The sequence below is a fragment of the Lingula anatina genome, chromosome 1, assembly GCF_051362555.1.
Source record: "Lingula anatina isolate TDL-2025a chromosome 1, LinAna3.0, whole genome shotgun sequence".
Taxonomy (NCBI): domain Eukaryota; kingdom Metazoa; phylum Brachiopoda; class Lingulata; order Lingulida; family Lingulidae; genus Lingula; species Lingula anatina.
In genome coordinates, this window is record NC_141767.1 from 11432560 (window position 1) to 11454926 (window position 22367).

At 34.0% G+C, this 22367-nt stretch overlaps 1 protein-coding gene across 3 annotated transcripts; it reads left to right on the forward strand.

Annotated features, from left to right (window-relative positions):
* Nucleotides 1-209: 209 nt before the first annotated feature.
* LOC106175052 (uncharacterized) lies at nucleotides 210-22276 on the forward strand. Of its 3 annotated transcripts, XM_086999600.1 has the most exons (20): nucleotides 210-602; nucleotides 4836-5079; nucleotides 5618-5706; nucleotides 5998-6104; nucleotides 6361-6575; nucleotides 9008-9203; nucleotides 9649-9774; nucleotides 13803-13938; nucleotides 14270-14421; nucleotides 14629-14760; nucleotides 15256-15406; nucleotides 15680-15834; nucleotides 16020-16121; nucleotides 16362-16385; nucleotides 17448-17564; nucleotides 17785-17879; nucleotides 18238-18397; nucleotides 18783-18924; nucleotides 19101-19222; nucleotides 20065-22276. In XM_086999600.1, the coding sequence occupies exons 1-20, from the start codon at nucleotides 545-547 to the stop codon at nucleotides 20338-20340; spliced, it is 2799 nt and encodes a 932-aa protein (XP_086855726.1). In that variant the 5' UTR covers nucleotides 210-544; the 3' UTR covers nucleotides 20341-22276. The 3 variants fall into 3 exon arrangements, with proteins under 3 accessions (XP_086855726.1, XP_086855727.1, XP_086855728.1); XM_086999601.1 differs by lacking the exon at nucleotides 16362-16385 and having other exon boundaries at nucleotides 211-602; XM_086999602.1 differs by lacking the exons at nucleotides 210-602; nucleotides 5998-6104 and having other exon boundaries at nucleotides 5037-5079.
* Nucleotides 22277-22367: the final 91 nt, after the last annotated feature.

A 22367-nucleotide genomic window follows, 5' to 3' on the forward strand; every position in this document is an offset into this window, starting at 1 on the left:
TGCCGTTGAACTGTAAACACGGTTGATGTCAAATATTTCACCGAAGCACATTAGGAGGTTCTGGTAAATTAGAACAATCTAATTTCTTGTGTATAATGGAACAAAAACAAAAGGGCAATAACCACTCCCTTAATTTCAAAAATTTACATTCACCACACTGAGCAGGAAATTTATGATAGCATACCAACCTTCTTTTGCAGATGTTTGTGTTTTACGTCAGAGATAAAGCGGCCTAGGGACTACAGTAAAACTACCGAAATTTATTAGTTTTTCCTTATTTCCACATAGGCTGGATGTGAAGCTTTTCTGTCGTGTATGTTAAGCAGTGCAAATTCATATAATAAAAAGAATTACGGGAGTTTATAAACGATCTAAAATACACTTGCAAGATTCTGCCTAAAGTGTTAATTACATGCATGACGTCATCAGATACTGTGTAGACAAACAACATGTGCGAGATGGAGTTGGGAGCGACCTTCAAAGTTGATTAACGTTAGAAGAAATACTTAAAGCCACGACCACAGGATGTGACAGCTCAGTAACGATGTCGAAATACGTGAAAGTAGACCAACATTTACGTGATAGTGTCAACAGTGAAGCCGGTAAGTATTTTTGACTGGAGCATACTACCTGTAGCTACTGGAGTACATGTACATTTATGGATCGAGCTTCGGCAACGTTAATTTAGAAAGAGCTGAGATTAGCATTTTTTGTGATATTTTTCCATTTTCGTCCTTGAGGAAAGAATTTATTGTACCACCAGCGTAGGCGCTGGCGGTACCCATGGTTTTAGTCCCGACCCGTATGTTCCGCCGGCTCCGCCGGCTCCTGCGGCTCCGCCGGCTCCTGCGGCTCCGCCGCCAAGTCACCGTTACCGCTTCTCCTCCTAGACGGTAAGGGCCCCTGTACCCATCTCTTGGATTTAGGTCACCTATAATCTCAACTCGTTCCACGTAAAATTTGGGCTTTGTCGGTATTGGGGTCTAGGTGTGGCACTCATTGCAATGCACCCTTGTCTAAAAATGGCAAAATTAAATGCTAATTATCTACCCTACGGAAGGAGTTATGGGAAAAATTTCTACAGACAGCTTTCCAAAAGTCATATGTGTAGATTTCAAATATGCCCTTGGATTTGACCTTTGACCTTTATTTCAAGGTCAAACGGGCCAAAATTTTCAAAAAAATGAAATTTTTTACGAAAAAAAATTTTTTTTCCCTGTTATTCAGATACCACACAGACTTAACCAATAATATTATTGGAAAGTGTAACCCTTCGGGTCATCTTTCATCTCCGTGAATTTGGGGTCAATCGGTGCATTTTCACGGGAGTAGCAGCCATAAAGTACCGAAACTGAAAACTGTCTCTAATTCGGGAACCGTTAATGCTAGAGACCCATTCTTTTTTTGCATTTTGTAGAGCATGTAAAGCCCAACACTGGAGGTGGTCTCCATTTTTTTGTATTCCATACGGTTTTCAAGTTACGCTGTATCAAAAAGTACATATTGGTGGTGAAAGCAAAATGTGCAGTACGGTAATGGATAATAAATTTTGAACTCTGGAAAAATAATACATAAGGCTTGGCAAAGCAGACAACTTGTGGTCAAAAATGACATTATTTCATCAAATTTGAACTTCTGGAACTTCAGAGCACCTCCTATTTTAAGAATTTTGACCAAAATTATGTTTTCTTTATTTTAATTAATCTTTTCTGTAGGAAATTTATGGCACATTATGGTAACTCCAAAATTATAACATTTAGTCCCTTATATCTCCAAAACTGGCAGAGATAGGTCCATAGTTACTATTGAAGTTGAATAGGAAGTCATATACTGGCAATCCAAATGTGACCTTGAAATTGACCTTTGACCTACTTTTCACCATGAACTGAACTTTGCAAATTTTGCTTCCCTTTTATCTCCAAAACTGGCAGAGATATGTCCATAGTTTCTATTGAACTTGAATAGGAAGTCATATACTGGCAATCTTAATGTGAACTTAAAATTGACCTTTGACCTACTTTTCACCATGAACTGAACTTTGCAAATTTTGCTTCCCTTTTATCTCCAAAACTGGCACAGATTGGTCCATGGTTACTGTTGAACTTGAATAGGAAGTCATATACTGGCAATCTAAATGTGACCTTAAAATTGACCTTTGACCTATTTTTCACCATGAATTGAACTTTGCAAATTTTGCTTCCCTTATATCTCCAAAACTGGCAAAGATAGGTCCATAGTTTTTATTGAACTTGAATGGGAAGTCATATACTGGCAATCTAAATGTGACCTTAAAATTGACCTTTGACCTACTTTTCACCATGAAATGAACTTTGCAAATTTTGCTTCCCTTTTATCTCCAAAACTGGCAGAGATAGGTCCATGGTTACTGTTGAACTTGAATAGGAAGTCATATACTGGCAATCTAAATGTGACCTTAAAATTGACCTTTGACCTACTTTTCACCATGAACTGAACTTTTCAAATTTTGCTTCCCTTTTATCTCTAAAGTTACACTGTATCAAAAAATACATATTGGTGGTGAAAGCAAAATGTGCAGTACGGTAATGGATAATAAATTTTGAACTCCAGAAAAATAATACATAAGGCTTGGCAAAGCAGACAACTTGTGGTCAAAAATGACATTATTTCACGAAATTTGAACACCTGGAACTTCAGAGCACCTCCCATTCCAAAAATTTTGACCAAAATGACCTTTTCTTTATTTTAATTAATTTTTTCTTTAGGAAATTTATGGCACATTATGGTAACTCCAAAATTATAACATTTAGTCCCTTTTATCTGCAAAACTGGCAGAGATAGGTCCATAGATACTATTGAACTTGAATAGAAAGTAATATACTGGCAATCTTACTGTGACCTTGAAATTGACATTTGACCTATTTTTCACCATGAACTGAACTTTGGAAATTTTGCTTCCCTTTTATCTCCAAAACTGGCAGAGATAGGTCCATAGTTACTACTGAACTTGAATAGGAAGTCAAATACTGGCAATCTTACTGTGACCTTGAAATTGACCTTTGACCTACTTTTCACCATGAACTGAATTTTGCAAGTTTTGGTTCCCTTTTACCTCCAAAACTAGCGAGATAGGTCCATAGTTACTATTGAAATTGAATAGGAAGTCATATACTGGCAATCTAAGTGTGACCTTTAAATTGACCTTTGATCTACTTATTATCATGAACTGAACTCTGCTAATTTCTTTCTCTTTTAACTCCAAACCTGGCAGAGATAGGTCCATAGTTACTATTGAACTTGAATAGGAAGTCATATACTGGCAATTTACTGTGACCTTGAAAATGACCTTTCACCTACCTTACGATGAACTTAAATTTGATTGTACCATTTTTAGTTTCATATATTTTTTGCATATATTGAAAATTCTTGTTGATTGCATGTTTACAGCTTGTCAAGCAGAAGACTGGTGGCTGTGTCCCTTATTTTGTGTATGTGGGGGTCTATACGAATGCGATTGCTCCAGCTGGTGGTACAATATTCGGAGGCGGTATTGCCTCTCTGATCCTCTAGTTCTAGATTTGTTTCAACTGCATTTCAGTGATATATACTGGTATTTTTTTGTTGTAAAGTAGAAATTATCTACTAATTTTGCCGTAAATTTGAAATAATCCGGCAGGACTCGCCATACCTGTCATACGTACTTTTGGCGTCACTTGCCCGGTGCAAGTGGGTTCTGGCGTTAGGCAACCAGAATTTATGTCGTTTTTGCCTGCAAACGCAAGTCACTTTCTCATGAATCATTTGTCCGACGTACATGAAAATTCAGTGTTTTCCTTGTATAATTTCCATCATCTACCAGTAAAGAAAATCTGATCAAAACATTACTTGGGTTCTCCATGCACTTTGTCTCATCACCCATCTTGATCCTATCACTGTGCCACCTTATATGAACAACCTTTTAATTCTACTTTATTAATATGCAGGGTGTTCTCCAGCATGCTCTGTGACCAGTTTGTCCACTGAACATCTTTTTTATCTTGGCTATTTTTTGTTTATGTCATAAATTCAGGAAATTCTTTTTGGTGGGTAAACTTACGAAAAAAGTTCTATAGGATCCTTTCAGATCCTATAGGAAATTGACCCAATTTCCTATAGGCTCCTATAGGATCTTATAGGATCCTATAGGAATTTTTGTTAGGGAATCCTGTGGAGAGGACCTTTAACATTAAAGAAATGTAGACACTTCATTATTTGCTATTATGTGGAAACTGAGATGAGAATCTTCTGCTCTTCTACTAGTATTGCTTTGAAGCATGCTAACAGTGAAATCTTTCTATTCCCCTGTGACATATACCACTAATAATGCAACAAAACAATATAAGCAAAAAAAAAAAAAAAAAATTGAGACTCCCTTTTATTCGATTTTTGTACCACTTTCAATTTGATAGCTTAGTTCTAAACAAATTCAGATTTATTTAGATTGTCTTCCTGACATTTCTGTGGGAAATATTGACATGTAATTAGGTACTTCTAATTGAGGGGTTTTATCATCTTTTATTGGTTTTTCATTTGAATTATAAAAGAGAAGGAGCAGGATTATTAAACAAAAATGTATGACTTGGGATTATTTTAGAATGCATAATATATAGTACTCCTTAGCATATTATGAAGAGTTGAAAAATATTATTTTGTTTATTGACTTGTTACGTGTAAGTATGTATGGTTTATTTGTAGTTATTTTGTTTATGATCTTAATTGATTAATTTTGTTATTTTTATTTTTATGTTGCCTGGTGAGCCTTTTGTACAAATTATTATAACGCAGTATATAATAGTAATTTTTTTCTCTCTATATAGATTCGGTTGAAGATGATTTTTTGATTGGTGTCCATCTATGTAACAAGGAACGTTCACCAGGGACTATTCCGTATGCAGGGGCTCACACAAGGAAGGTCACAAATGCTGGACAGCCTGATGGTGTATGTCTTGGAATATTAATCACAAAGCCCTCAGAACTTACAAGCATTGCACGCCTTCGTACCCTGATATGTAACCAAATCAGCCCTTTGCCTGTGGCATTCAAGTTCCAAACAAAACAAGGGTAAGTGGTTTTCAGTAACAATATAATTGAATAGTTTTTTTAGACCTTAATATAAATAAGCACACAAATAACATCATGCGAAGTATGTACTAGTATACATTGATGTTAATTAAGTTAAGTAGACTTTAAGTTTTGGCTGTAAATAACACTCCTAGCTGAAGCTATTATGAAGAACTATGCTCTTAAAATCTTTGTATTTGAAAATAAAAATGTGTCACAACTTGGAAAATGTGTTAAGTACCTCTGTCAGGGGAGTGGTTGATGGAGATGGATTTAATGCTTCACTTCATAAGCAACATTTATTATAACAGTGGGAAAATTGGAGGTCTGAAGATATTGACCTCTTGTTTCTGGCCCATAACTGTAACACAATGCATGTATATATGATGAGGTGATTACTTCGTTTTTTTTCTAATTTTCATTTAGATACTTCTCGTATCAAACATTCCAATCTGTATTTTTTGATGACGTACCCTTTATAACCAAAGAAAAACTCAATAAATTTATTTTATAGATTTGGTTGAAATCTAATTTTTAGATGGCCAGTATTGCGGAATCAAGAGGCAGATATTGCAGCAAAGAAGGTTATATCCCAAAGAAATACTGTGGTCATAGAAAGGTGCTTTGGTAGGTAATGAATGAAATATGAAAACTTATCCCCCCTTCCCCCAGAGAGTATGGTATAATGGTATAATTTGATCTATTTTACCAATAATGGATGGCAATCATTTTGTAGCCTTGGAATGATCACTTTTCTTTTTTTATGATTTTACAGAAAGACTATCACTATAAGTCAAGCTTTGATATGTCAAAGTACAAAATTATATTTAAATTAGATTTCTAGATGGCCAAATTATTATTATTATTATTATTATTATTATTATTATTATTATTATTATTATTATTATTATTATTCAGCCAAGCCAAGGATAGGTATACAGATGTTAAATGGCTACTCATTAGGATTTGTATTTATTGATTTAAAGAGCAGCCTAAGATGTTTGAGGCTTGAAATGTCATCACAGGTAATTTTTCTCCTGATATTTTGCATAAGTTCACATACCTGGCAATGCTATGTGCTAAAACAATTACTAGTAAAAACTTGTGTTTTGAGTCAGTTGTACAGGTGTCAAAAAGTTTTGTATTTTTTCAATTGATTTTTAGTTGAAAAAGGCTCTAGACTACAACTTTTTAAAGTACAGATGCATATTGACAGTAAACCAGTTTTCATGTGATGATCATTTGGTGTATGGTTTGTAAATAATTATTTTTTTTCACTAGATGGAAGGTTTTCAAAACATCCAGTTTTTAGATGGGAATGGCTGGCCAATTACTCTACAGCAGGAAAACCAGCTAAATGTGCTTGATATTCTTACTGATTCTCATATCACTGTCCATCAGCAGAGATCCCTGGAATCGATGCTTAGTAATTGTTCAGAGGAGAGCAGTTCATACCAGTACTTGCTTGATGTCCCCTTAAAAAAGAAAAAGAAAGGGTAAGTCCATGTATGTGTTGGTTTATACTGTTGTTATGTACAGCCTTTTACATATACATATGGGATGAATGTCCTAAACTTATATAATTTTGTACGTTTAATTCAAGCGTGGGCTCGAAATAGGACATTACGTTTTAGACTTACTTAGTGGATAACGCAATCCAAAGATTCCATGGTTTGTGTCAGATTTCGGTGAGGTTGCACAAAGAAAACCCAAGTCCACATAATGACCAGTTAAATGGTTTATTGGTTGACGCTCTCCAACTACATCATCTACGTCAAGTCTCCAACTTCTAAGCCGTCTCCCATGGTTCTGTCGAGCGGTCTCTTTCGAGTCTCTCTCCGATATTAATTCTGAACGTCTTTTATGCATATTTCTTATCAAAGGTGGATTCTGTGCTGCATTATTTGGCGGTGTTCACTGATTTTAATTACGCAAATTGCACACAGCCACTTACGTTGCATAATTACAGGTAAGGCCATAAAACGAGTCGAGTGCACAAGCAAGCGACTCCAATCAAATTAATTAACAAGTCTGGAGATAATATTTGTGAACTGAACACCGTGCATCCATCCCATATTTGAAAACACTTTGAAGTGAGTATATGTGTGTTTACATGCATGTGCATGCATGGGTTTGTGCATTCATGTGTGTTTGAGGATGAGAAACGAAACTCTTGCTCAGTTTATCTATAGTTGGTTTTTGTGTGATGCCATATGCAGCAACTTTAACTGAACCCAGCTGGCTGACAAAATGGGGGGCTGGGCGGGCCAGGTGCCAAGAATAATATGCAGTCATATGAAAAATCTTGAGTTCAAATTCCACCAATATTTCATTGAACATTTTAGAGCCCTACAGATGTTCCTTTACGTATTGATCCTTTAGGTATTGGTTCTTATTTACCTGCTCTTATAAATTATTGTTCTAAAAGCAAATTTTGGCTATGCTGCTCTGAATTAGCTGCGTATTTAATCATTTGCTACTTAGTTTTCCCAATTTATGCAGATAAATGTGCAAACCATCTGTATGAAAAAAATGATTAAATTTCTAATAATAAGTTAGGTATAACCTCTAGGATGTACCCTAGGTTCTAGATTCCGGTATTGCCAGCTCGATCTTGATTTCATATATAACCCATAGTAGCAATACTAGTAAAAGCGACTCCACCACAAGGTATATTTAGCAAGCTAGCTTTTACGTTGCTCTGACACTCAGGGTACTAGGATGTGAACTCCTAGGACATTCAAATACATAGAAAGGGTCACTAAAATCAGGGTATTCAGAAGATTAACAACTGGTCTATATTTTATGGGCATATATATATATATTTTTGGGCTGAAAAAAGTTTAAAAAAAACATATGTACATATTATTTTCTGGCCCGTAGCCAGCAATTTCAAAAGGGGGTTCTTTTTCTGAAAAAGTGGACCTTTTACCATGAAACCTTCATGTACCTAGATAAAATTTTACCCAGAAGGGACCTTTTCTCCGCAAAGGGGGGGTTCTTTCGAACATTTTTGACATTTGAAAAGAGACAAAGGGTAAGGTCTCATCAACGTATTCAACATTATTTTGGTTTGGGAATTCACCCCCATTGAACTTTATACTGACATAAGCATGTGCATGTATAAATTTATCTGTGTATCACATCCATTTTGTTTGTATATTTTTCTATGAAGATTGTAAGAAGAGGGTTTTCTGAAAAGTAAGAAATTTATAGTGTTTGCAGTGAAGCCCATCATCTATTGTTGTCCAGAAAAAGCTTGATACACAATATTTGAACAATCAGTATATACTAGTATAGCACAAGCACCCAAATCCAAATGCAGCATTCTCAGTGCATACGCCTCAAGTTAGACTTGTAAACTGTACTGTAAATTGAAACTTCATAGTATTTACATAATAAAGTAACTAGTAGCACCTGTTATTTTTACATTATATTGGGTGAAAATTTCTGAATCCTATAATAGCCTCAGAACCTAAGGCAAACTGTGAGCTAGAGCTAACTGAATGGGTTATGATAAATCACTTTGAAGCTGGAGCGGAAACATTGAGATCATGAATCGGTTTTTACAAATGATTGAGTATCACATTAAATGCTTAAAATACCATGATAATTCTGCTTCAAGCAATTGAATAGTTTGCAGGTCATTATGTTCCAGGAACCTCAGGGCAATATTCTGGATTAATTTTATATCAGGGAACACTTTATTACTGCTTATTCTGAAAGCATACATACTCACCTTTTTCAAAAGAGTTTTGAGGTCAGGACGGGTGCTTTTTTGATCATTTAAAATAATTTCATCAATGTTTTGCTAATTTTGTTTTTCTAAAATGATATAACAGTTAGATTTCTTTATTTTTCACTTATTCATTCATTTTCATTGGAAATAATGATGTTTTCACATTTCATATTTTCACACTGTTTTTAGACAAAAGATGACAAACCAGTTGACCTATCAGAACAGCAAAGATGAAGCTCGTCGCGTCTGTGATATCGACCACATGGATGGAAATGCATCTGTAGCATCCAAACAGGTCCTAATAAGTTATGTGCGTGCTGAGGCTGCACAGCATGCACTACAGCTGAAGGCTGAACTTACAAAGTTTGACTATAGTGTATTTTTGGTAAGATTTTGAGAACACACCAAGCTTGATAACATATACAAATCTAATTAAACCATCATTTCATTTATTAAGTGTTATTTTTTCCTGAAGTTAAACTTTTTTCTTTGATTTTGGCATTATATGAGACTGAGTTTGCCAAAATATTGATTACGTAGTATAGTTTGTATTTACAAAAATGGAAGCTCACAAAAATAAATAGTAAAAACTGAAATCTAAGATGCAGAGAAAAGCAAATTGATTATTGTATGTGCCCACTAAATTTCATTTCACATTCATTTTATAGTTGATGTTATTTGAATGTCAGGAAATAAATTTCCTGCCATTTAAAATTTCCTCGCAGTTCCTGATTAAACTATCGTTTATTTAAACCTCCAGTTCATATTATTATTATTATTATTATTATTATTATTATTATTATGTTTCTTGCTCTATTTCTCGTTTTCAGGATGTTCATGAAATAAAGTTTGGAGTGGATTGGCAGGACTCCCTAAATGATGCTGTCAGTAATTGTGAGGTCTTTATCCCACTTATTACACCTAGGTATGGGGAGACCCAGTGGACTAACAGAGAGGTAAGAATATCTTTAAAGGCTTTTGGCCAATTAAATGACACAGAATAATCAATAAAATTGATTTAGCATTTGCATTGCTTTTTCTTTGATGTCCAATGTCAAAATCACTGTATTAGTTCATTCAAAATAATTAATCCAATTATGTTTTTCAGAAAAAAATGAATTTTTGTTATGTACATGATTCATCACAAAAAAGAAAAAAATAGTTTGTGACCTCATTCTTTTGAAAACATTTAATGAAGTTTGAATGTTTAAAACATTGTGTTTCATGTGATTTTAAGCTTATTGTTTTTTTTATACCATATTTTTACCCAAACATATTGAAAATTAGTTCTTGTTGCAAGATTTGTGTAATGGTCAATCCTATATATAGTCCAAGAAATTGGTGCAGAAAAATGGGTGAATTGTGCGTTTTTTACCTACAAGCATGAAATTTGCCACAGTTGTAGATAATGGAATTCTAAGCTTTTTTGGATATATGGGCATGTCTGAAAATTCCAGTATGGCCGCCAAATCCAATATGGCCGCCACAAATACTCTTTTAAATTAAAACATCTAATATATAGTCCTAAAATGGTTTAAAATATCATTTTATAGCTGGAAAATATCATGCTATGAATGAATTATCAATATCCGCTTCTACAGGTGTTTGAATTCCAAAATGGCCTCCAAAAGTAAAATAAGCAGTTTACTTACGCAAAATATGCAGCAGTTTTGTAAAATCATCAAGCACTTACAATTACAAGCATAAAAATTGGCACAGTTATGTAGAACATGATTCTAAGCAACTTTGGATATAGGGGCATGTCTGAAAATTCCAATATGGCAGCCAATTTCAATATTGCCCCCAAAATACCCTTTCAAGGTGAAAGTTATTTGTATAGTCTTTTATAAAAATATCATTTAATGGTAAGAAAATACCATTGTATGTATGAAGTATCAGTATTTGCCACTTAAGGTTTTAAAATTCCAAAATGGCCTCCAAAAGTCAGCAGACCACAACTATTGGATTGTAATCACTCGTGAATAGGCATGTGGGCATTGCAAACTACCTGTATAATCAGCATATTCCTACCTGTGCAGGAGCAATTCTACAGAGTTTTTAAAAAACCATCAAGCATGATACATTTATTATGTACTGAAAACAGTCCTTCTTTTGATAAACCAACATAAGTACTTTGACTTTTTGCTCTGGATTCTTATTTAGATCAATTCCCAGTTAGCAATCTTCTTATATGGCACTCATGAGTGACTCCCCCTTTCTAAGAAAAAAAGTATCGTGCAAAATTCATAAAATGTGAAAGAAACACCAGAATAACTTAGCCTTAAAGAGGCAAATATAAAAAACTTGGGGTGTACCAATTTTGTCTGTTGGTTATGATTCTTCAGCTAGATCAGTGCATGGCGCTTCATCAAATGCTCATAAATATAACAAAAATGACAGCTAATCAAACATACAGGTCTCACAATTTGGTGTTTTTCATTGGTAAATCACTAAAAGTGGGGCACATTTGCACTTGATAATGATATGATGTTATCTTGTGCTTCAAAAGTAAATTAGAAAAGCTTCTTATTTAAAAAAATTGGCTTTAGTACATTCGCAGTAATGGCTACCGAGAATTTAGTGAAAATTTATGAGCAAAGAAATACCTGTACCCCAAACAGAGGGCAGGTGTTGATACGTGCTGTATCCTAGAGTTGCATTGCAGGCTTCACACTTCGTGCACTAAAAATGAAGCACTGATAGGCGTCAAACTTTGGTTTTCATTTGATCATTTGGCAACTTGTTTAGTTACAAACTTATACTTTTAAAAAAACTGAACATGAAAATAAAAGAATTAAAATCCTCCAGACATTTAATACATACAAAACTTCAAAAAAACGGTGTATTCTGAGGATTACACCAAGAAATTAGTGCAATATGGACTTTGAAAGGTAAAAATTCATGATATTTCCGGCATCATTGTCTCTGTGGGACAATCCAGAATGAAGCCATGAGGAGTATTCACTTACCCAGCTAACAAAATCTACCAGGTAGCTCCTAACACATCTGTTTGTAGTTATGTGTGCAGTTGCTAACTGTGGTGAGGGGAGTCAGAAGCATTGGAAGACTGGTCCTATAAGGGTTCACACTAGTAACCTACATCTACTAATATGCCCTTCCACACTTTCATGTTCCTATGGACCGTTATGCATGTAAACTGAGTCAGAAGCATTGGAAGACTGGTCCTATAAGGGTTCACACTAGTAACCTACATCTACTACTATGCCCTACCACACTTTCATATTCTTATTGACCCTCATGCATGTAAACTGATGCTTTCTGGTGTTAAAAACGACCAATGCCTCTTGGTATTTTGTTGGGGAAAGTGGATTACATGTAGAAGCTATAGCTTTAAGGAAATACTGGGAAAGCTGAGGGAAACACAACTACTAGGCACACATTAATGAATGAAAATTATTTAACCAAATAAGTAGAAATTTCGGTGTAGCTAGCTGGTATCCTCTGTTGGGATATTGTCTATTTACTAAAGTAAAAGGTTGACCGCCCATAAAATGTGCAACACTTACTTGATAAAATAACTTTCGTTAATTTGAAACTTATTTGTGAAAATACCTTGACATTTTCATATCCTTGACATTTATAGAATTGCTGCATGTGGTGTCACAACTAGACCAAAAGGAGTCCTGTTCCATTTTTTTATGGTCATTTGGGTCTAAATGTAACTAAAGGAGTGAAAAACCAAAAAAGAGTAAAGACTGTTGTCAGTCAGATTATATAGTAGTCTTTTTTACTTTAAAAGGGTTTTAGTGGCCATATTAGAATATTCAGACATGTCCCTATATAAAAAAATTGCTTAGAATCCTGTTCTGTACAATTGAGCCAATTTTCATGCTTGTAGTTTTAAGTGCATGATGAATTCACCATACTGCTGCTGTGAGTGGCCTGTTTTTCTTATTTTTGGAGGCCATTTTGGATTTCTATACACTTAAAGAATCAAATATTGATACTTCATGCATATCATAGTCTTGTCTAACCATAAAATGTTATCTTAAGTTATTATAGGATTATATATACTTGAAGTTTTAATTTGAACGGGTATTTGTGTTGGCTATATTGGATTTGGGGACCATATATTGAAATTTTTAGACATGCTCATACATCCAAAAGTGCTTAGAATCCTGTTTTACAACTGTACCAAATGCCATGCTTGTAGTTTTTGATGAATTAACCACTCTGCTGGATATCTTGGATTAGTAGAGTGCTTTTTACTATTGTCGGCCATTTTGGATTTAATACACCTAAAAAAGCAAATATTGATTCTAAATTCATACCGTGGTGTTTTTTAATCTTTGTATGATATTTACGCCCTTAAAAGAACATATACTTGAAGTTTTAATTAGAAGTCGTATTTTTGGAGGCCATCTTGGATTTGAAGGCAATTTTTAAATTTTCGGATATGCCTATACATCCAAACTTGCTCAGAATTTCATTTTCCACAAACCTGCCAAATTTTATGCTTGTAGATTTAAGTGTTTGATGAATTCCCCATTCAAATGGATATCTTAAATAAATGGTCTGCTTTTTTACTTTTGGCGGCCATTTTGGATTTAATACACCTGAAGGATTCATACCATGGTGTTTCTAACCTTTATATGATATTTTAAGTCATTAGAAGACTATGTACTTGAAGTTTTAATTTGAAAAGGTATTTTGGTGGCCATATTGGATTTGACGGCCATTTTGGAATTTTCAGACATGCTCATATATCCAAATTTGCTTAGAATTTCATTGTCCATAAGTGTGCCAAATTTCATGCTTGTAGGTAAAAAATGCACAATTTTTCACCAATTTCCTGGACTAATAGCATAAATGTTGACAGTATGTAGTTATATTTATATTATGTACAAGAGAAGTTCTTTGCACAGTAAATGCTTCATATTAAGCATATGCATGAGTTAATGTTGATGAGGTACTTTGATTTCATCAGTTTCAGCTTATCTTTTCTGTCTCTACATTATTTAAGGTGAAGCTTGCAGATGTTTTGGGTAAACTGATAATACCTGTGTCTTTTCTGGATATGTGGCCTCCCAAGTGCCTTGCCATACAGTTTGCCTCTACACAGTTCATTTCTTGGAAACCAAAGGATATTATAGAAAAGGGTATGTTCATGAAACATATTCCTTGAGTACTGGTAGATGATAATCAATGCTCTTCTGATAAGTTCCCAAAATAGCATTCCTGTAACTAAACTTTGAATTGATGTTTAAGACTCATTATGGTAATAAGTTTCAAAATAACATTTAGAGTTCCATTACATTATGTTACTCTGCTGGGTTAAAAAAAGGCGACGATTAAGTAAGACAAAATAATAAAAAAATATAAAAAATATATATATATATAAAAAATTAGTAGTCTTATTATGTTAACGTTTTATTTATTTAAAGCAAGATCCAGTATTCCCTGTTTGTTAAAAGCTAAAGCTATTTTTAGAATTAAGGAGTGGAGAACTACCAGAGAATGTGTATAACATCAACATATGGGATGAGGACTATGTCAAAAAGGCTGCCTCTGACATTGGAGAGTTGATAGAAAACTATATGAACAAGCAAGGAGATGCAGTAGATGGACCTGGAATTAAGAAGGTATGGCTTTGAAAAGTAAAGAAAAATTTAAAACTTGAAAGTATAATGAAATTATAATGCATTATAAGGGAGTGTAATGAGGTGCCACAGTCTTTAATTATGGTTTTTAGAAAAGAAATGTTTCAAGAGAATTTCAAAATAATGCATAACTCTTTAAATTAAAATTGTGTGAATCCTAATTTTGTAAGATTAATTTCTTAATTTTAGGCAACTCCTACAACTCTGAAGAGCTACCCGTCCAAGCTTCCAAACTTGAATCTTGACTTGAGCCTGGTGAATGCTCCTCGTGAAGGCAAACCACTCGTTGTAATTTGTGTACACCCAGAACAGATAACATTTGTAAGTTGTGTTTGATTTTCTAGGCTTTTTTTGTCAATATATTTTTGATTATGAGCACCTGTAAAGTATTCTTTTAGGATTTTATTGTTGAATAGACCAATTCAGTTATGGAACTGTCCCTAACAAATTTTCGGTCTATGTTATAAGTGTACTACCCATTTTTTAAACTTATATGATGATATAATATAAGAATTAACTTGTACTAGTTATGCACCAACAAAATGTCAAAACAAATTTGAAAACATTTTTCTACATAATGACTCGCACTCAGTAAGACTTGTATGCTATAAGTTATTACCATAGCAATGAATTTCTCATTATCACTACATGCAGTAAGTTGGGAATACTTTTTTGTATTAGCACACAATTCTCTCCTTTCAGATGTATATTTGACACAATGACACATGAAATGTAGAATACATCTGTCATACTTTAGGCTAAATGATTGATGTTGCTAATACTTAATGACATAGATTTGTGTATGTTTTTGTTTAGGGAAACTATTTAAAAGGTCTACTTTTAAGTGAAGGCTATGAAGCTTGGTGCTCTTTTGAAGTGTTGGAGGAAGTAGGCTGCACAAGTCTTACTGAAGTTGGAACCATTTCTTCTCTCAGTACAGATGGAGCAGACATTTGCAATGTAGAAGGTATCATTTTGTGTTTGATTGCTGGAATAGACAGCAGTTCCATGTTGCAGAAAAAGAATTTTTTAACATCAGTAGTTCTTGTAAATTTGATTTAAATTAAGATCTGATATTTTTATAACATAAAGAAAGATTAATTCCATTAAGTGTGTTATTTTCATGTCCTGCAGAAAACATGAAGAATTTATAATCTTATAGAATGTGTATTTGTAATGGCAGTATTTTTGTTGTATAGGGTATTTATTAAATTTTGATATGAGCCATCAATTTTTTCAGGCGAGCTGTCTGAGTCTGTTTCTCAATTTAATAGCTCTTATACTCCAAAAAGCATGGAAAAAAGAGTACAATTTCAAGGCAAAGCTGATGAAGCAGGAGTTGTCATTTTTGTATTGTCAAAAGCCTTCTCACAGTCTAAGATGTGCCAGCAACAGGTGATGATAACACAAATTTGGGGAAGCATTGTTTTATCTGAATCTTACCTTTAATTGTAATATTACTTATCTTGGATCATAACCAAACAATCAATATATTGAACATACTGAACATACTTGATGCACTATAAATTGTTTGATAACCCATTTTGTTCTAAGAATAACCATCTATGTTTTTGATATAGGTGTACTATTGTGAGCATCGCAAGAGATTCATTCCATTGAAGTATGAAGATTTTGCCATGCCGTACTGGATGAGCATGCTCATTGGAACTAGTACTTTTCTGGTATGTATTCTGAGCACATAATGCATAAGTAAATTATATTTACATAATGTTTGTCTTCACTTTATTATCATAAGATGTAGAAAATGTGCAATAGTTGTCAAGAAAGATGCACTTTTTCTTACATTTGTTTTACTGCTAATTTGTCTTACGAAAAACTGTAAAAAAATTGACAAAATTACTTTTTATATTCTATATAGATGTTGACATTCACTTACGTGTCTTGTCACCCCAATCTTTCAGTTTCTGCAATATCCATTTGTAAAGGTAAAGTGCATTATTGCCTTAAGCTGTGAAAAGGGCTATTATGCCTCTGCCATCATAACCATTACTTGTTTTTTTATGGGCATGCATAAGGAAGTATTGAATTTCTAGTGCTAATTTCTAGGTATTCTTGAGCTGTTTTATTGCACAAATGATTATGCCTCAGCCATTTGGCTGTGCATCACTGCTTGCATGTGTTAAAGGCCCAAAGAGCAATACACTGTATATGCCTTTTAAAATGCATCAGTTTCTATTGTGTATTTGAAAACTTCAAGACAAGTTTTTATTGAACAGTTCCAACTGATAGCCCAAGTAGGAGGGCATTCTTTAATAATGACTGGTTGTGTTTCATTTCATTTTCCAGGAAAATATGTCACTACCTAAACATGCAAGTACAAGTTTTTTAAAGCAACCTTATCATTTTTATTTTTATTTCATATTTATTTGATTCTTTATGTGAAATTAAGTCAGTGCAAAGATTATCTAGAATGGTTGACTACAAATGTAAATTGGACAATCTATTTTAAACCATCTTTATAAAGTTTCATTGCTTTTCAGTATTGTATGAAGGATTGGTTTGAGATTACACCCATACTTTTTGTAATGGCAATTTTGTCACTAGGAGCTGATGTTATTTTCAGTGCTATGCTGTCCTTGTTTTCTTGCTATTTATTTTAACAGCTGCTAAATTTACTTTGTTTTGAAGCTTCTTTAATGTTAAAATGCATTTGCTTTTGTTTTTATTTAGTTTGGGGTTAGTTTAGCTTAAAAACAAAAGGGCTCTAATGTTATTCCATGTCCAAAAAAAAAAAAAAACGTTCATTTTGAAAACAGAATATGTTCTTGGTGTTTGATATGATGGCAATTAAAAAAAACAAATATTTGAAATATATTGAACACTTGTAGTATGCACAGGATACTTGTTCTATTGTATCATGAAACATTGATGTATAACATCTGATCATTAAAACTTTGTTATTGCCTGTGGCACATTCTAGTTTATAAATAGAAACAAAATACTTGTGTAGATGCAGTAACAACAAGTTGAATTCTTTAATTTGACAGGATTCACAGAGAGAGTGTTTTGAGAAGTCTGTCATCTCCCAAGTGAACAGCTGCTTGTTTCCAAAGTCAGGCAACCCATCTCCAACAGAAATGCATGACAAACAGTTGTCAAAAGAAGTGAGTATATTAATATTTTTGTTGAAAAATATATGTATAATAAAAGATTTTATAATAAAAATATCTGCCTTAGTTTTAAAATGACTTAAATTTTTATTTGAATCTTTAATTCATTTAAACTGTTGCTGACAAGGTATATCTGCATCTAATGTACATAAGTGCCTTTTCGTGGGCACAATTTTGCATTTTTATCCAGTGAGCAGTTTGTCTCTATTTTTAGGTTAGTTCACTTACAGAAAGTTTACCAAAGCATGGAAGTGTCTATATAGCAGGAGGAACACACTTTTACCATAAGGATTCAGAGGCCATATGCAAGTAAGTTCTAATTAATTTAAAATGTGTCAAGTTGGGGCCAAGAGATGTGATGAATATAACCAATATTTAATTCTGAAATGAAATAAACATTTTAAAATATGCAGTAATTAATTTCTGTATGCATTTGGCAGGTTTCAAAAAACTCTAATTACTTTTAAATACATTCACTAAATGTGTCAGTATGTATTCTGATCATGGTTTCTGTCTGCACTGTCACTGTTTGTAATGCCATCAGTCTCTAAAACTACCAAACTATATTTTACTTAAAATTTGGTGTCTATATATTCGCTAGCTTTGCTGTTTAGCTTCATGACCATCATACACTTTGACTAAAGCTGGGTTTTTAAAACTGATTTAGGTCAGTTGGAAAACATCTTGCTCGCAACCCAGATGTAACAGTTGTAACTGGGGGATTCTTTGGGATTGGCGAAACTGTTGCACAAAGCTTTGAAGATGAACGTAAAGCTGTCAATGGGAAATCAGGAGTAGTACATGTTCTTCCTTTTCAGGATAAAGATGTAAGTGTGTTCTTTTTCCTGTATGACTTCACTGTGATTTAGATTGGTATTATCTTGAATGAATTTGCATTTAACTGTGTGATCAATGGCATTGTCTGCTCAACCATTTGTCATGGCACAGGCAACCTCTGACCCTTGTCTCTTTTTCATGTAACTGACGTTGTTGGAATATTCTTCTAACACTGACTTTGATTACAATCATTTTAATGATTTATAAGGTGTTCTACTCTATGGATATGAAAAGGGGCGAAGAAATGGTATCATGTTTTTCAGATATAGGGTGTGAAAAACTACAGAAATAATATTGAAATGAGTTATTAGAAAATATATTTGCATTGCTTTAAACTGTACTGTCTAGAAACATGTGTAAACCTCCACATTTCAGGACCACAGCACCAGAGGAAGGCAGAGAGCAGACAAAACATTTCAGCCTCCCCCATTTGGAAAGAGTGTGTTTGTTGGGAATAGTATAAGAGATAGGGAAATCATTGTGGCAAGAGCAATTGATATTTGTATTTTGATAGAAGGTATGTATTAATTACATGTAAAGATGCATTTTGATGCCTGCTTTTTTTTCTTTTAAAATTTTTAGATAAGGTTAAGCATTTATCCATAGTATTAGCTTTATATGTCTTTCAAAAACTAAATTTATCGTTTGCATCATTTTAGAAGTATATATTATAAGTTCTCCCTTTACCTATAGGTGGCCCTGGTGCAGCCCATGAGGCAGAAGAGTTTGCATGGAATGATCACATAGTTGTACCAGTTAAGGTTACTGGAGGTGCAGCAGGAGGAAAATTCAATGTGCCACAGAAAATATTTAAGGTAAAAAAAGGCTACACAGGGGTTGAATGATGAGTAAAGACTTGATTTATCCCTGGATTCTTGGTAAAGCCCCTTTTACACTGGACGGCATCCTCTCTGCGTCCTGTAGTATGGCCCCGTTTGAGATTTAAAAAATAATAATACTTTACTTGCCGACAACTGGCAAGTCATTGAGCATTCATTCTGCAATGCAACCAAAGCGTTGCTTGTGCCTCCTTACTATGACCACAGCGATGCCAGTTTCATGGCCGCACAAAGGACGCAGAAATGACACCATCCTGTGTAAAGGTAAAGGGGGCTTAACCAATTTGTTTGGTATTAAAATAAATAAATAAAATACTGTGAAATAAATAACATTAATTTTTCATTAAACAAACACAGTTACACTTGTTTTACATTTGTCTAACTACTGCATCTTACTACTTATAAGAAATATGTATTTTAGTATTTCATGATAATTCAGTTTTTGGTCATGGCCTTTTGTTACAGTTCCAATTGCATGCATATAATATATTTTAAAGGTTACAATTGGAAATGATATCTTAGACCCCATTTCCAGAGATTAGATCGATCTACTTTAGATCGACCTAACTCCCTGGGGGCTCACGCTAAATAGCTGTCAGCCGAGCGGACACGAAAGTTCATTACCCCCTTACAGCTTGTAGTAGGCGGGACGGACATTTAAGCCAGATTATCTGACAGTAATCTAGTGAGACTCCCCGTGGGGATAGATTGATCTAAAAGCTCTGGGAATACAGCCTTAATGGATTCAAGTTAGACCTGAATTTTGCATATGAACATTTATTAACAAACAAAAGGTAAAAAGTTGGGTGTTATTTCAGGTCCCACAGAGTGTGTCATTAGCTGACTGGTCAGTTCTGAGCAACAATTCCTCCAGCCCTGAAGAAATTGGGAAAGCAGTGGCCAGTGTGGTCAACACTTTGATATCAAGCAGGCCTGGACCTAGTCCACCCCCTGTCAAAGTTAAACCATGTAAATCCCCACTGACTCTCCCTCAAACTAACAGCACACCTCCATCACCAACTTACACTAGGAAACGGAAGAGAAGTATTGCTACTTTGAGAATAATGGTAGACAGTGATGATAAACAATCATGATTGTTGCATATTGCTGTAATTGTGTTCATTAAAATATTGCTACCTAGGTTCCATGTTTGAAACATCATTCAAGACGCATGGATAAAACAGTGTGTGCAAAAACTACAGTTCGTTTGATTTTGCCAATAAGTGCAATCATTTCAGCCATATTAGTTTTTTTTCAGCAAATCAGTGGGTATTTGTCTGAAGAATTAAATTACTTACAGCCTTTTAAAATATGATTTATTCATTTCCAATCCAAAGTGTTATATTCTTGCATGATAAACACATACTGGAAACTGAGCACTTCCTATTTTTCTTCATTATTTACAGCCTACTTTTTTATCTTATTTTTGTGATTGTTTTAAAAATCATGCCACCAATTAACTTGAAAATATTATAAAATTTTGGAATATTTATGGAAAACAACTTATTAAAGCAAACTTACATTCATCCTTCTTTGTATATAATTATTTGTATTTTTCACTGTGAACACTGTTATAAAGTTAAACCTGCTCATTCTGAAGCATTGTTAAGTGAACACTTGTCCTGTTATCATGGGGTGTTTACTGTCAGTTAGTTTGTTATACAGAATTATAAAATCATTCAAAAGAAGTATTTTCATATAACAAATTTGTGATACCAAGTATGAAGTATGGTGACAATTTATATCAACATCTTACTTAAAGGGACAAAGCATAAGATATAAAGATATAAAGATTATTATCTTAGGGTGTATTTCCAGAGATTTAGATCGATCCAGAAATTAAGATTTAGATCGACCTAACTCCCTGAGGATTCACGCTAAATTGCAGTCAGCTGAGCGCGCACCATAGTTAATTCTCCCCTTACAGCTTTCAGTAGGCGGGACAGACGCTTAAGCTGGCTAAGCTGACAGCAATCTAGTGAGACTCCCCACAGGGATAGATCAATCTAAAATCTATGGAAATGGGATCTTAAAGTTCAACTGTTGAACTTATCTGAGGACATCAATACTTTTAAATAATTTTTAACAGATAAATGCCTTAAATTAATGTCACCCAAAGTAATCTTATTTGTCACTTCCTGACAAACCTCCTCACCTGTCAACACATTTCAACAGTTTTAAATTGCATCCAACCTTGAAGTCAGTGTTTGAAATGATGTGAGAATTTGAAAACCCCGTGCTTAAGCGTGTGTGAAGGGTTTTTATATTCATTTCCAAGATTGTTACAGAGTTATGACAAATATCAGGAAAGGGTGGTTGGAACTCAGTTCAACAGAGGTTTCTTTTAAGGCAAAATCTTATGCTGGGCACCTTTAATGAGTTGGTTATAACTGTCATCAATGGCTACCTCTGAATATTGTTCTGCTGTCTTTTCTTTTTTTCTTTGCATCAGGTTTTTAGCCAAGCATTAGCAAGTGCTTGTAACAATTTGTTACATACATATTTAAAGCTTTGAAGCCCTGTGCTGTCCTGCCTTCAGTCAAATTTTGCAGTTCGGTATACACTGGTTTAGTATGTGTTTGTAAAGATCTTTGTACATAGCATCTAGATTTTGAAAGATTTACATAGTTCAAGAAATTTACATTATTTGTTATCATTTACATCTTTGCCATCCAAAGTTGGAGAGTTGCTATTTTTATTGTTATTCTCTAGCAGTTGTCATGTTATCTTATGCTGTTTGTTAATCATAGGTCTTTATAGTTATGGATTAATCATCTTTAAGGACAAAACTTGTCTTGTTTATTGGATTTTTAATGACATATTGTGAACCATGATGTGATGAAAGAAAAATACTGATGGATACTTCTCTATATTTTGAGCAAAATGGAATTAATATCAATTCTTTTACACCCTTTCCATTTGCTAGTCTTTTGTGTGTACTAGGGTTTAAGTGTAAACTTGCATTAATCATGACAGTTATCTTTTTTATGAAGTTATCCCAGAAATAAATGCTATTTTCATATTGCTCAAGACTAGTTCATTTTTTTCTTTAAATCCGACGTGCTGTGATGGGTTCAGCATTGCTGCTCAAACACCCAAATTGGAGACCTTGTTTTCATAT